This window comes from Asterias rubens, chromosome 18 (assembly GCF_902459465.1).
Source record: "Asterias rubens chromosome 18, eAstRub1.3, whole genome shotgun sequence".
Lineage (NCBI taxonomy): Eukaryota > Metazoa > Echinodermata > Asteroidea > Forcipulatida > Asteriidae > Asterias > Asterias rubens.
In genome coordinates, this window is record NC_047079.1 from 7,744,337 (window position 1) to 7,760,599 (window position 16,263).

The 16,263-nt window shown below is 37.2% G+C and overlaps 1 protein-coding gene across 5 annotated transcripts in view; it reads left to right on the top strand.

Moving 5' to 3' along the window:
• The first annotated feature begins 7,190 nt into the window (after nt 1-7,190).
• The window catches only part of LOC117302356 (COP1-interactive protein 1-like), a 31,061-nt gene continuing 21,988 nt past the window's right edge, over nt 7,191-16,263 (top strand). For 4 of the 5 annotated variants that reach the window (XM_033786271.1, XM_033786274.1, XM_033786275.1 and 1 more), the window contains exons 1-6: nt 7,191-7,620; nt 8,053-8,235; nt 10,682-10,840; nt 11,368-11,514; nt 12,532-12,627; nt 13,864-14,047. In XM_033786271.1, the coding sequence (XP_033642162.1) occupies nt 7,585-7,620; nt 8,053-8,235; nt 10,682-10,840; nt 11,368-11,514; nt 12,532-12,627; nt 13,864-14,047 (805 nt within the window). In that variant the 5' untranslated portion in view covers nt 7,191-7,584. The remainder of the gene's footprint in view (nt 7,621-8,052; nt 8,236-10,681; nt 10,841-11,367; nt 11,515-12,531; nt 12,628-13,863; nt 14,048-16,263) is intronic. The other variant, XM_033786273.1, reaches the window with a different exon arrangement.

Genomic DNA, 16,263 nt, shown 5'->3' on the forward strand with positions numbered 1-16,263 from the left:
GTAAGAAGATTAATACCAAGGCCTTCCAACGAGCTAAATTTATTGCTCAGAGATTTTCATTAAAAAGGAATTAAAATGCAGGAAAACTGTAGGCCTTCACCAACAAAAGCGCTTAAGTGAAGTTAGAGTTAATGGTTTGGATGGTGGTTCGCTACCCCTAAAGACATTCTATGCCGTTTTCTGATCTTGTGTAAAGGAGTAACAAGTTTCCATTCTAAATCGTTACAATTGCCTCTTATTTTATTCTATACGATGGGTTATCAGTAAGCATGGATCACCGATGGCAGCAACACACAGTAAAAAACGAAACACCATGCCGTAACAACCATCACACGAAGTAACTTTACTGTAGTGGCTTTTCTTTCAGTTGGCTATTGTTTACGTTTCTTCATCTATTATTAGTGATGATTTTACAGGTTGAATACAATGATGTTTTACTGATACCACGAGCACTTTTAATTTGATTCGATTCACCATCGACTTGCAGTTCACAGGTTCAGTACCATCACGTCCAAGCTACTGTTGTACTTACTTTTGTATTTTTATTGATGACCTAAATTAAATGTTTTCAAAGTGTCATGCAGCAGGGGTCAATGATGCACAGTATCGACTTCATGCAAGTCCAATCACAGAGAGAATTGTCCCGTTTTTAAAGGCACCTACCAGTCAATCTCGCTACAGATCGAAGAAGTAGCATTTATCTCTTGCCTTCATGTTTCCATCAGCAGCTTCATGACGAGTCGCGTTGTTCAGCTGACAAACCATCTTCCCTGAGCCTTTTTCCATCAGCAGATTGAAGGAGCGACATCGGGGCTCTGATCGGCACGCCTTCTCGCACGACACCACACCATCAGCCCGTAGCTCCTTCATGACGTGACCGACCAGACACTTGGACTCAACGCGGCCATCAGGACCGGTCTGAAGGCTAAACACCGGGATGGTTGTAGACTTGATGAGGACTTCGCACATGGCGCATAGCTCGAGAGAACATTTTCTATCTGCCCAGCGACCACCAAAACCCTTTTTCATTGCAGCACAGTTTTGTTCAGATTTATTACTCGGCTGATCATATTTCCATTTATTATAGGCGTGGTTTTCTTCCCTGAGTGAACAAGGGGTCCAAACACCCTCCTCTTCAATATCACTGCAACCAAACCAGAGGTCAAGAGGTGGTTCAACACCGAAGTAGCTCGTGAATATATCCCAGATAAACGCCTGCTCTGCTTCCGAGTTGGGCACAGTTAGTGCCCCGTGTGGTCTGCAGGTATCATTTGCATCTTGCCAGTTCATAGGTCGAGTTATGAGTAAGTAGCATGACTCGCCGTATCGCTGCCAGTCAGTAGGGCAGATAGCAGCCAGGGTTATAAAACACCCAACAAGAAACAAGAAAACACTAGCAAGTTTCATCTTAAGAAGATACTGTCGGTTTTCATACAAATGAAGATAACAATTCACTAGGATGGGGCAGATGTCTTTGTGGTGTGTCTGTTGTCTCGGTATAGAATAATTTTCGAGAAACACACTTTTTCTGAAGTACAGTTTTAGTGACGTTCCTTTCTATATAAGACGTTCTGCATTTGACTGGTTGTCTGACGAAGTTATTTTCCTCAGTTTTGCGATGAAAAATAAAAAGACTGCAGTAAAATCGTTTGTTACATGTAAGCCCTACATGTATACATGAACTGTAATGTGTGTCCAGTAAGATCTTTGCGGACACTTCGTTTGTCTTGTCTTTACCTCTGAGTGAATCTCTGCTTCTCCTGATAAAAAGATGGTTGTCTTGAGATGTTTCACGAAATTCAGTCAAACGCTCTCCTGATGAATGTCAAACTGCACATAACTCAAGTTATCAACAAATGCTGACAAACGTTTGGCAGTGAGCCATGCAGGTGGTAATAGGAAGAAATGTTATGTTAATATCTGCTAATAATATCATTAACAAGCTGGAGATGACGTCATGACCTAGTCACTTTGTTGTAGTAGAATAGCATATCGATATTTTTGCTTAATGGAAGGCACATTACATCCGTTTTTGATCTAACCATAATTATGAAGCTATTAGTTAACATTCATCAGTCGAGCTGTATGAACAACAACCTTTATTGGCTCGGTGACTCCAATACTGCCAAAATGTTGCATTTTTATTGTTGATGGGCTTACGCTTGCGAAATCCTTCAATTAAGGTTTTAATAGACCGAGAAAAGCATAATCAATGGCAGAGAAATATCAGACTAATATTGGGTTAGTTGACATTTAATATGCTACAACCATCTTTGTGTTAGACCCTTTGTAAAAAATGTCAATAACAATGCAAATTATAGTTTCATATAAAATGGACCGCAGCCGGTTTCACAGACAGAACGAGTCACTACTCTTTTATTGCCATTCATAAAGCTTTTTTGATAAAAAACGTAAAAAAAATACAATTACAGACACTTTGACAGTTGAAAAATCGAGGTTTGAAAAAATTTTTACGCGCTGTTACTCATAGCTATGAATTGCGTTCCGCGTGATAATCTTGCGTGCCTGACACGAGGAAGCTAGCCGGTTATAAACACTGGTCATTATCAACCGTTTAAACACCCCCACGTGACGCGTTCTCCGCCAATAAACGTAAAGAAACTGTCTGGGGTATTTATGAATATTAGTTATAGTTACTTCGTAAATATTAATGTGTTAAAAGGGTACTTTCATAATTAACACAATGTTCTGCACGGTTGCATTATCAAGGGCTTAGACAGAGTGACTGTCGGTACTGAACCGACTACTAAGTGCCTTCTATTATTTATTTAAAAAAACCTTCGGTTGTGGTATACTGTTATGATGCACTGGTGTATTTTGGCATTCGGGATATAGCACTCAACCATAGTGTACGCCATTTTGAATGAAGTTGATGCATCCACATTTGCAGCTCTACCAATTGAAGAAAGTCATTTCAGAATGAATATCGGTGTTTTGTTGTTTCTTGTTGGGTGTAATGCAACCATGGCTGCTATCTGCCCTACTGACTGGCAGCGATACGGCGAGTCATGCTACTTACTCATAACTCAAACACTTGATTGGCAAGATGCAAGAGACATTTGCATTGAGGTACATGCAGACCTGGCTTTTCCAAACTCAGACGCCGAACAAAAGTTTATTTGGGAAATGTACGGTGGATTTTACCCTAGCTTCCCAGGAGGTCTCTGGATCGTTTGCAATGACTTGGAAGAAACTGGAAATTGGCAACCTTGTCCACTCTCTGATAAAAATGGATACCAGCATTGGGCAACTGGATTTCCCAAAAACATTAACAACCACTGTGTGGCAATGTCGACCGCCATTGGTTTTTTGGGTGGACAATGGGCGAACAGAAATTGTAACGGTATTTACAAAAAATACGCGACCTGCGAGTTCCATGTTAACACAACCACCCCGTTATTCTGCCTTCAGACTGGTCCCGATGGCCGCGTTGAGTCCCAGTGTCTGGTCGGTCACTTCATGAAGGAGCTACGGGCTGATGGTGTGGTGTCGTGCGGGAAGGCGTGCCTATCAGAGCCCCGATGTCGCTCCTTCAATCTGCTGATGGAACATGGCTCAGGGAAGATGGTTTGTCAGCTGAACAACGCGACTCGTCATGAAGCTGCTGATGGAAACATGAAGGCAAGAGAAAAGTGCTACTTCTTCGATCTGTAGCGAGACGCGCGTCGCGTTGTCGCTTTTTATCAAACACAACAAAATGACTTTCGTTGTTACATTATAATTGAAGATTTAAGGTTTGGGTGGTTTTGTGAGAAATAATATGCGCCGTGGACAATATGGGCATTGCGAACAGTTTGGATAAACCTATGAAATGATTAATTATTGGTACTTGTTTATGTGTTTGACCCATTTGGAATAAAATTCAATATTTTCGGATGGTTTAGCAAGAAGCCGTGACCACTAATTTAATTCACTAATAGGTTTGAATGATTGATAAACTAAACCAGCCTGGATTATGATAATCATGTGGTTATGATGTTCACACGACACACAGTCCGCATGCAGTCAACCCTCCTACTGTTTGACTAATCAATATCATCTAATCTGGTTTTGGATTCCTACTAATTAACCAGCCTACAATAGATGTGGTGAATGCATATACACCGTACAAACCCAAACCCTGTAGTTCTTTGCGCGGCTGTCCATCATTTACAACTCATGCGTGATTTTATGGACATAATCAAAAGTATTATGCAAGATTGGTATTGCTGATAAAACTATAAGTAAATAGTACACTTGCGGGTTCAACCATGAGTAAATCTCTTGTGTGGGGTTGTTTGGCTCTGAAAAGAGCCGGTTTGGTCTCGACGTATTGCACAATACTCTGCTCGTCTTCAGGAGAAGAGTATACTGTTCGAAACGTTGAGACCAAATTAAGCTCTTTTCAGAGCCAACACTCACTCAAAAGAGATTTACACGTGGTTGTACCCGCAAGTGTACTGTATTAACATGGCATACCTTTAAAAAGTGCTGTGAGGCAAAACTCATGCCGCACTCTCTGTTATAAATTCCTTATTGGATTATGGTTAATCACTTGTACATATTGGTGTAATGTGGGTGTGGTTTTAGTTTACGTCATTGGAAGTATAACTATAATATGTTATTCTTTGTCAGATTACCAGGTTTTTGTTCTTGTAGGGTGTTTTTCATCTAAAAAATAATTCACTATTTTATTAATAATCAATATAATTATTTATTAATAGCCGTTATGTCGAAAAGTGTCCATAATTAGAATTAAAATGATAAATCAGTGATAACCATACACCAATGTCACATGTGTGATTTGAATATTTCGCTAATATCACCTAATTCCGCAAAAAGTGCAAAAGGCCAACAAAGGAGAGGTGTACAACTTGTGCGATATGGGCACTTTACAAAATTTGCGTTAGTTGAAGAACAGTTCATTTTCCTTGGTAGTGAGCAACGATGATATTTAATGAAAGTCCTAGAACCTCTTTCATAAGGCCATGGAACTCCGTGGGTTTGTACTACGAAAAACCCAAAGCAAACGCTAGGTGGCGCACTTTATTGTGAACCATTGTGGTGATAGACCTTATCGCAAATACCAATGCGCAAGCGCAGACTGTTGAATGAGGTGCATTGTGGGATAGGTATGGATCAAATTTGGATACCAGCTAGACCACAATGCAACTAATTCCAAGCTCTGCGCGCGCGCCCCAGTATTTGCGATAAGGTCTATTCACGCGTGCCTTTGTGTTGTCAATAAATAAAAAAAAATTTTAATACTAAAAAAACAAAAATATTAAAGTCTTTTATTTCCTCAAATGATAGACTAAAATGTAAATGCATCTCAACTTTTTTCTGCGAAATTATACAATCTGATGAAATACACTTGCCTTGTTTTCGATTTTGCTCCTTTTTATTCACTTTCTTGTTTCAGAATTACATATTGCAACATCATGGTGACTTCCTGCACAATTGAAGTGTATTATTGTAACAATACTAATGTTAGTTAAAACAATCTTAGTACAAAACACACAGAGTGCACCATCTATAAAGGGAACCTCCTCTTTGAATAATTATTACTGTCTGCGAGAAAATTCTGTGTAAACTATAGTTAACACAAACAATAAATTATTATTTTCCTTTTCTTTTTTTCTTTAGGCCCTTAGGTTGCAACATTTTATGTGCAATTTTGTAAGTTTAATTTACAAATCTGAGATAATTCAGTTTATAATACAGTGTGAAGACCGTCAAGTACTTTATAACAATAATATATTCTATGTACTGACTTCTATACTTGTGAGTCCGTTTTGTAATTCCAACTATAATGTTCTCTCATTTGGGAATCTCATAAAGATTATCATAATAATTATAATTAATAGCTATAATTAAACCTATAACTATATATATTATTATATATATTATTATAGCTATTTGTATATGATTATAGCTATAATCATAATAGCTATAATTATTATAGCTGACAATAAGCGCCATGCTCACAACTCTCAGCCCAATGGTAGGACTTCAATTGACATTGTGACGTCATAATAATAAACAAGGGGTCTGAAGTTGTGTCTATTTTGAGCTCATCTTTCTGAGACAGCTAGATGGTTCTGGAATCATGTGATACCGACACCGGAGCATGTGACGGAACACCTCCTTGAAGTGCGGGTGTTTCAGCCCGTAGATGACGGGGTTGATGGCGCTGTTGAAGACGACGAGAGTAGCAGTCGACGGGAGTTGATATCCTTCTGATGGAAACAACAGATGGATGGCGAAGGGGGCGAGACACACGATGAAGGCGCACATAATGTAGAAGAGATTCTTGGTGATTTCCACCTGTCTCTTCCTGACCTTCTGGAGTGGCTTGGTGCTGCTGGTCGATGCCTCCGCACTCTCAATACCATTCTCAGTCATCTTCTTCATGTGGCCTTTAATGTGGCGGTAGATCTTAAAGTAACAGACGAACAGAATGATGAGTGCAATGGGGTAGACTAGAACAGCTGCCAGCAGAGAGAAGAGACCGCTTGTTTCAACCGAAGTGTCTTGAGTATATGTACCATACTTGCTGTTGCCCGCCGAATATTTAAAAAACGAACAATATAACAAAGAGTTGTTCGGGTAGTTAAAGAGAAAACAGAATACTATTTTGTAAAACGATAAGCAGATAAAACTACAATAACTCAAAATTAGACAGTTTGCTAAACCTTTATCTGTAATAATCTGTAGGCCCTATGGTGTTTTACTTCTTATAGTTTAGCAAGTAGGGCCTATAACTATAACTTGTCTCAGTTGCTTAACTTCAAAGGAAAGACTCATTTGCCCAAGACGATCCCAACATCATCTAAACTCTCAACGAAACAATGATCCACAGTGCAATTTAAAGATTGTATAAATGTTTTTATGAAAACTGACGCGTCGACGCGTTTTCGGCACACAAAATCAAATAGAACAGAACTATTCAAATCGGTTCGTTGCGGCGTGCGGCGCTGTTTTATGTATGTAAGTTTTTGTCGAGTGGTGGCGCTATAGCAAAACAAAATAATGCGACGGGTTTAAGGCTGGTACCCAGCCTCTTCCAAACACGAGTGCGTGTTCTGGGAATAAGGAAAGTGTTAGCTGTTTGAATTATTAATTCGTACACAGACTAAAATAACAAACAACACAACGCTATTGTAGAAACTGAATGAGTAATCCGGAATGTGAGTTTTGTGGAAACCCGGACCCAGCAATTTTCAAAGAAAGGGAAAACTTAGTTATTAAAACATTAGGTTTATGATGTTTTGTCTACCGAAAAGCACATTGTTTATGCCCTTGTCATTTTGCAGAATCTGAAAAACGGTGAAGACCATAGTAAAAATAGTATTGTGACAATGTCATCACAATTCATTGTGTTCGCCGCGTAAGTGTTGCGCAGCAATTGTAAACAAACGAGAATGAATGACATTTAAATTACTGACGGAGCATCATTTTATTGATCTTCTTTTAAGTCATGCTGGATTAAAGGATTGAGCGATGACAGTTTGAGCTTTGTCTCTTCAAATGGTCCAGGACTAAAGTTGAATCACAAACAGTTGGACTGAATGAAGTGAAATCATGTCACGCCCAAGACCACTCAATGGAATTTTGACGGTAAGTGAACAATCAAATTTTGTTTTTAGCTTGATTTTCGTTAAAAAAATTATGCTTCAATATCATGACGCCTTTTTAAATGATATTAACACTTGTTTTTTTTTTTGTTTTTTTTTTGTAGGTTTGATTTATTGTTCAATTTTCTTCCTCCATGACCATCATGGTTCAATTAAATATCATTTCCTTATCTATCTACAATTTACAAACAGTTTGTGGGATCATCGTGGAGCATGGAGTAGAATTCACTACACTTTCATGTTTCTTTTTTTTAAGATGCTTTGCCGACTTTGTATTTAAATTCATATTGAGAAATACAGTTAGTAGTAGGCTCAGAACTTTGCTCCTTCTTGAATAAATAGTATAAATAATGTGTTTTTGCAAACAAGTCCTTTCCTTTTTATAGTTTTTCAATTATATATTCCCAATTTTTAGAGTAAGAGTGATCTAGACGAGATCAATCAACGACTGAAGCAAAATGGCTTCGACCCGCAGGCAGGGGACCAGGCAAAGCTGCAGGAGTTATGGCATCTGTTGATGCGCACCGAGGATGACTTGGCTGTTGCGCAACAGACAGTTGGAGAGGCTGATCGGCAACATGCTGTCGAAATGGAAGAGGTGAGTGTGATTTTTATAAAAATAGTTCATAAAGCGCAGATGTTGACTACCTGTACTTAAAGGCAGTGGACACTATTGATAATTACTCAAAATAATTATTGGCATAAAACCTTTATTGGTGACGAGTAATGGGGAGAGGTTGATGGTATAAAACATCGTGAGAAACTGCTCCCTCTGAAGTGCCATAGTTTTCGAGAAAAAAAAGTAATTTTCCACGAATTTAATTTTGAAACCTCAGATTTAGAACTTGAGGTCTCGAAATCAACCATCTAAACGCACACAACATCGTGTGACAAGGGTGTTTTTTTTTTTCCATTATTATCTCGCAAGTTCGATGACGGATTGAGCTCAAATTTTCACAGGTTTGTTATTTTATGCATATTTTGAGATACACCAACTGTGAAGGCTAGTCTTTGACAAATTACCAATAGTGTCCACTGTCTATAAGGCCCTTGAACAGACAGAAACATCTAAGAAAGTTTTTTGAAATTATGAGAATTTTATTAAGCCCCTTATTATTATTTGGTTTACAAGGTGCCGCTGCACCCCTTACAATGCCTTATTTGGTTATCAAGGCAAGGGAAGGTGCCGCTGTGCACTCAGCAGCCTCTGCCAGACATTTGGGATCTCAAACACTCAACATACAGATGGGCCCTCCAAGTGAGATTGGGATAATTATTTAGTTAACCTGAGTATTAGCTGTTCAGCTATAGTTCTTAAGGACCAACATGTACTATACATGCACAAATGTAGACCTACAGCCCAACTGCAGTTGGGAAAAATAGTTGGTCATTATTATTATTCTCCAATGCTGTCAAAATACTTTCACTTGAGTTTTGAACTTTTAGAAAGCTCGCCTAGGTTTTTTCTTATGGCCCGGTGTTTGTGTGTGTGTTGGCCATGGGTATACATCTATGTTGGATGACCCATTATAATTTTTTTTTTTTTAATAAAAAAAAAACAGCTTGAAGAGTTTGTTTGTTTGGCAGTGTCAAACTAATTTCCGTGTAGCTTGCAGGTATGGCATATGGGCACACTTTTCACTCTTTTCATAAATCCTGTTGAGCACAACAAGAATCAACCACAAACAAAATAAAAAAATTAGGAGACTGCCAATTCCCTTTTAGGCCTGGAATTACACACAGTCAACGGAGGCCATGCCCTCCCTTGCCCTTGGCCTTGGTGCCCCTTCAAAAGTTTTCCATAGACTTTAAGGTTTGTTCCCAATGGTAGTGCCCTTTGCAAAAATTAAAATGACCTTGGCCTTTTAAAGATGATACCTGCCCTTTAATCAAACACATTTTCTTTTTAAGTTGACTTCAATTTTCATGAAAACTTTTAATTACATTTAATTTTAATATTATTTACTCAGTGACAATACACTCACATGCATCAAATATTAGTAGAATAAATTGTATCTTGTCAGGTTATCCACGTGTACATTGTTTGTTTTGCAAACTTCTTGTTGCTGTGATCGAGAACTAGGTCTATCAATGGATATAACATGTACCACCCTCATTTATCTTTTAACACTTATTTTCATAACCTGGATCTGTCCGCACCTGCCTGTGATTATAAACATCAAATTCCCCACATCTGTGATATGATCACCATGACATTTGACCTTTGTAACCCTTGAACCCCCTGTAGTGGGGGTGATAGTAAATTACCATGCTTGTTTGGGGTTTACTTTACCCACTCCCCTGGCAACCAGCCGCTGGCAACGTGGGTCTAACCTTGCCCCCTCAAAGCACTTAATTGGATTTGGGATAAAGTTTCTTAACATGGTAGTGGTGAAGGCTAGTGTAAGCTTAACTGTCATACAACACACTGGTGCAGCAAGCTTTCTTCTTCAATTCTTCATGTTGTGTGGAATACATAAAAGTATTATTTTCTAAATGATATCAAGGGACTGTGGTAAGTAATTACTAATAAACAGCTTTTGAAATTTTGCTGACGATTTGCTATTTTAAAAAATAGTGTAGAAACCCTAAACCATATGAAGTAAACATGTTTAATATTCATTTGATCTTGATGGATAATTTATTTCAACAATACATTTGTATAGGCCAGCAATCTAATGTACGTCTGGTTTGGATACCCCCTTTGAGTAGTTGTATTATGTAAATTCTGTTTTCAAATCTCCTAAAAACAAAATTTATTTTCTTTATCCACTGTGCAAATTTAACCTCTGTTTTAGAGACTTTTGCAAATGTTAGAAATTTGGATATTATACCTTAGTGCCCAGCCCAGACTAATCTCTGTTTTTTTTGCATAATTGACTGTGAACATACATTATCGTGAAACACATCCCAATGAATTCTTTCTTACTGGTCATTTTCAACTGCCTAATTTAGTTTTCCTTTCTAAGAAAATTATTGTGGATGATGAGAAACTTTAAACAAATAAGTGAAATGTATTTATTTTAAATGTTTCTGTGTTGAAGGTGGAGACTTACATGGATCAGTTAAGACACTTATCAGAAGAACGTGAGGTACTGACCCAAGAGTTTGAAATCGAAAACGAACAACTGAAGAAAGAATTAGATAACGTCCGAGACAAGATGGCTAATGGCAAGAGTGAAGTGGCTGAGATGCTTATACAGGTATGGGTCCTTTGTTTCCAAGTTGAGTTGCATCCTCCTTAAGATGGAGAGCTGGCAAAATAATCTAGAGGTTACAGGTTTAAGTCCTGCTTGAGTCCTTTTTTTGTTTAGTCCACACCCAAATAAAAAGATAATTGCAGGATATTTCAGTTGGTTGAGTTTGTAAAGTTTAACTTTTAGTGTAAGTGATTAAATCAAATTCTGCCTAAAAGTGCTACCCTCAGGGCCGGTTTATAGTCGCGCGATACAGTTTTTAGTCATCGTTGAGGTCTAAAAACTGTGTCTTTTTTTGTTATCGCACGTCAAGATTTCCATCGCTGGACCATTGCGCGACCGACTGTAAACTGGCCTTTAGAGAGTTGTCCTTTGTGGCAACTCACAATTTGTTTATTTCCTTTTTAGTAAGAATTGATAGTGTTTAATATTTCCATTGTCAATACATTTTTTTTTAGCCTTTGAGAAAGACTTTGCTAGAGTCAAAATGTCAGACCATAAACTATTTGTTTGCATCTTGACTTTATCTTTAGGAGGGTCTTGTGGAGTTAACAGAGGGTACACCCAGTGAAGCCATTGCTTACTTGCTGGTAGAAAGAAATAGAACATTGGATGAACTTAAAGAAGCTAAACGCAAGATGGCTCACAGTCCTGGCATGAAGATTACAACAAGCAAAGAAGTAAGTGTTAAATCCTACCTCACAAACCCATATTTTCCTTTAGAAAAACAGTTACAGATGATGTTACAGATGATGTTACAGATGAAAAACAGTTACAGATGATGTAATTTTCCTTTAACTAATGTTAGCTATGTAGTTTTCTAAGTTAATTTCAAATCAGTGTTAAGAGAGAACTAAGCAAACAAAGAAAAGTTGTTTTTCATAGTATTGATATTATGCTTTCTTTCAAGAAGGCAAAGTCAATTGTTCCTGATGCATTTATTACAAGCCTTTGACAGAGTTTGTTTGAGACCCAACCTAAACCAGATTATTAACCGACGCTATACGCTATCTTTAATACGCAATCTATTGTAGCAATTTGCACTTTGATGAAAAGGCAAATGAATGAATCACCTAGAATCATTGCAATGCTAACAAGATAATCACTCCGCAGTCTTTGAAATTACCCGATTTAAAGATAACCTGATTTTATAAACACTATTCCAACTCCAGGAATCATTGCTCACTTGGCAATGAAGTCACTTTGTATTGTGTCGAAAACAAACAAGTCTGAAAAGCAGAAACGGGTAGCGAGGCTGGTTGAAGTACACAATATACAGCACTTGAACATTGACTTCTGTTGACTACTGAGTTCACACTCACAGAAGGGAGGTGTTTGAAATGCACTGTTTTCATTGGTCGTCGGTGACCAGCGTTGAAATCAGTACAGATTTAAAGTCAAGTTCCGATTTCTGTATTTGGCTGGTACAATTTTATAATAGGGAATCACATAAAGATGTAAAGATCGTTGTTTGAAAATGATCCATACATGAAGTGTTGATATTTACTGCTTGAAAGATTTGAGCTTTTCTTCCCCTTTTGCTGCATGGTGGAAATTTTTATGAAAAGCAATTTTTTGGAAGATTTGCATGAATGTTGCATGAGTCAAACAAACTTGTCTTGTTATGTTTTTGTGATCTGATTTTGTTTTGTCTGCTCTTTGTGTTTGATGTCGCTACTCACTGATGACGTTCTTAGGTCCAGGAAGTTCTCGATAATGAGAGGAAGGTGATGGAAGAAGAGATAAGAGTGGAGAGAAATAATGTCAGGAAGATGAAAGATAGCATTGAACAGGTAGAAGAATCAACCCCCCCCCCCCCACCACTACCACCCATCCACCTTGATAAATACTAACTCTTACAAAGGCCTAATGTCTTGAAAATGAAAGATAGCATTAAACAGGTGGACAGGTAGAAGAATGAGCACACATCCCTTTATCCAATACAATAAATACTAACTCTTACAAAGGCCTAATGTCTTGAAAATGAAAGATAGCATTAAACAGGTGGACAGGTAGAAGAATGAGCACACATCCCTTTATCCAATACAATAAATACTAACTCTTACAAAAGGCTTCTGTCGTGAAGATGAATAATATAATTGAATAGCTCGAAGAACAAATAACCTCTGTTATTTTTCATGTTCACATTTATAATAAATAAGCTTTTTTAAAGCAATCGGACAAGTTTGCACCACATTGCTATTAGTGACTTACTTCCTTTATTCTAATTTCTGGTTGTAATCTTTAGTTATAGAATAGGGATGGTTTAAATTGTACTTTGATACGTTGGAATGAATCTTAACCTTGTCAAGAAATTTGCTTTTTTTTTATTATACTGAACTGCTATCAATGTTTTCCTCTTCTTAGCAAAACTTTGTTTGAATCTTTCCTTCTGCATGTTTCTACTAACACACTTAACTTTCTGCTGCTCTTCTGCTTCTTGTTGCACGCTGTGGTGTATGTTGTCGTTGAATGCACTGCCTTAGGGTTACAAAAAAGAGATAACCAGGGTTAAAAAGGTGAGTCTGTGGTTGTAGAGATAGAACACAAATAATTTTACCACATGTTACCGCATGATAAACTGTATGCTAGGATGTTGTCTGTCAATGTCCTTATATGATTTGGTTTTATGATTTGCAAGAGCGACAAGAAAAAACTAAAGAGAGAAATTCAGAATTATTAAATTTATTGCATACTAGAGAAATTGTACAATAAACAATATTTTCAAGTACAAATGCATCTGGAATAATCAAATCAAGACATTTTGGCAACACAAACAATTATCACAGAACATTCTTTGGTGTATTTAAGTACTTTGTTAATTTCATGTAATATTACAAGCACGTTCACACATATTTAGCCCATGTTCATACCACCACAAATTCCTAGCTTATTATTTCTATTCCTTATTGTCTTACCTATTGATGTGAAAATATGCAAGCATATTACAGGAACATTTAGACCTATACACAGTCACAAAAGAATTCCTTATATTTATCAGTACTTCACATTTATGGTTTATTTTAAAGGACAATAAACTGAAAGTGTCAAACTTGGAGTCTCATAAACATCGTCTTGAGATGGAATGTCGACAGCAGCAACAGAAGAGCAGAGACTTGGAGTTTGAGGCTCAACGTCTTCAGAAATCATTGGAGAGAGAGAAGATTGAACGGAGGGAGGAGGTTGACAAACTGGAACAGCAGATCAAAAAAGGTATGTCCACACTGTAATGGCTGGGATGATGGGTGTTGCTTTGTCCACACTGTAATGGCTGGGAAAATACCAGTCAAAACACCATGTCCAGGCCTACAATTTGTGACTGGTACTGTGCTCATTTCTACTTAGCAGAAAATTGTTAAGCAATAATGTTATTGGGCCCTGTGTGAATAAATGACTAAAAACACAAACCAGAAAAATACTTTGGTTTTGATTTTTGTAATCATTCAGCGAACTCTTTCTTAGCAAAGATTAAGTTGCTGCTTACTTTGATACTAGCAAGATCTGGAGGGTGCTCCACTGTTTTTTATTTTCACAACTGATTTTGATATCTTGAGAATCAAGAAATACGCTTGACGTAAGCGCAGAATTCCCAAAGTCGGTGGCAGTTGATTCTGTGTCTACTGTAAGCAGAGCCACAGTATTGGACCCAATTTCACATTCACATTCAGTGACATTTCTGGCCTTGAATTGGGTGATTTTTATGATAATTTTTATTTATTTTATAAGGGAGGTTTGTTGAGTGAGAGACCACTTAATGAAAATATGCATCTATTTTGTCAACATTGAAAATACCGAGCTATAATTTGTGTGCATACACTCCTGCAGCGCAGGGTTTTAACAAAGGCATTTGTTCAGCATGACCGCTCATCATCAGTGAGCCACTTCAATGGATCAATTCTCCGTTCATAAATTAAAGAACTGTTGCTCGGTAAAGATAATTAAGACAGGCGTGTAGTTGATGTTTAGTTATTACCTAGGTGGAGCTACCTCCATGGATAGAGCTACCTGCATGGGTAGAGGTAGCATGTAGTTGATGGAGGTAGTTGGTAGAATGATGTATGTATTGCGGACAGTAAAACAACATCTCATTTGCATAATGCTGTTTATGACGGAAGGATGTTAATTAGGTTGATGGAATTCATTAGTTGTAGATTAGAATGATGGCATTTTATATTTGATGCTAAGGATTGTCAGTTGTTTACCTTGGTGATGGAATTATGGAGTGGAGTTGCTATTGAGTAAGAGGTTTGTATGAATTGTTTTTATATTTGATAGATTTGTTAGACATCTAGGTAGAATATTTGCAATGAATGAGCGAATTGGGGTATATTTTATTAATAAACTATAAAGGTGTAAAGTCTTAATTTCAAAGTGGCAAGTTTCAGCTGAAATAACTAATGAATTGATTGAACTTTGATATAAAATGAATGCTACAATTCAGTTATTTGTTTTATTCAATATTTAAACCTTTTCGTGTATATAATATGTTTTTTAAACATGAATTTTTTTTTTACAATTAATTTTGGTTGTTTTTTATTCAGTTTCCAATAATATTTGATTATGCTTTTTAGTTTGATGTTTTTGTTTGTTTTTGTTCATTACTTTTCCAATAATTTTGTAGTGTATTATCAGTTGTTTATAAATTGTCTAATTGTTTAGCCACTGTTAAGACAAACATTGAGAGTCATTAAAATGATCAGTGGTTACAGGTGAAAGAACTAGAGGATATTTTTGGCCACCCGAAAGGAGTTAGTTTATTTGGATTGCCATGAAGTAAAGTTGAGTCTAATTTAAGTTGTGTTGAATTTCATAGATCAATGGTCAAAATTCAAGCTGACATTCAAGCAACTAAAGATAATGTTTCATTATTTATTCAACTACGGAACATGTCTCTCTAATTGATAGTGCATCTACCACCCTAAATCAATAAAGAGCCATTCATTGCTGAAATGCTGCAGTAGGTAAAATAAATAAACTCTGAAGCCTAGGTACTAGACTAAGTAAACAACCAACAAAGAAAGACGAGACAATCCCCGTTATTCGGAACTGTTTTCATTGAATAGCTAGAAGGATGGGAAGTTCAAACTAGTGATTGGGAGTGTTGTCATGGTTACTAAATGAACTTTGATTTGTCCAAAGTCATGCAGGTTTCAGAGGATTGTGTTCAGTTGTGTAAATTGCCGGCTTCCATATTTGTTTAGTGGATTAGTGCAAACCTGTTCAAGTGTAGAAGAATTGTTTACAATCTGGTGAGGTTGAAAAACATAGGACAAAGTGGAATGTAATGTTCATAACGGGACCAGTTTTTATCCAGAAGACCTAAGACCAAGTGTAGTTTTTGAAATGGATGACAAAAAAGGCCATTCCAAGATGGCATTCCAGCTTCGTCAACTCCAACGACCAATCTCAGGCAACTTCCAGAGAGGTAT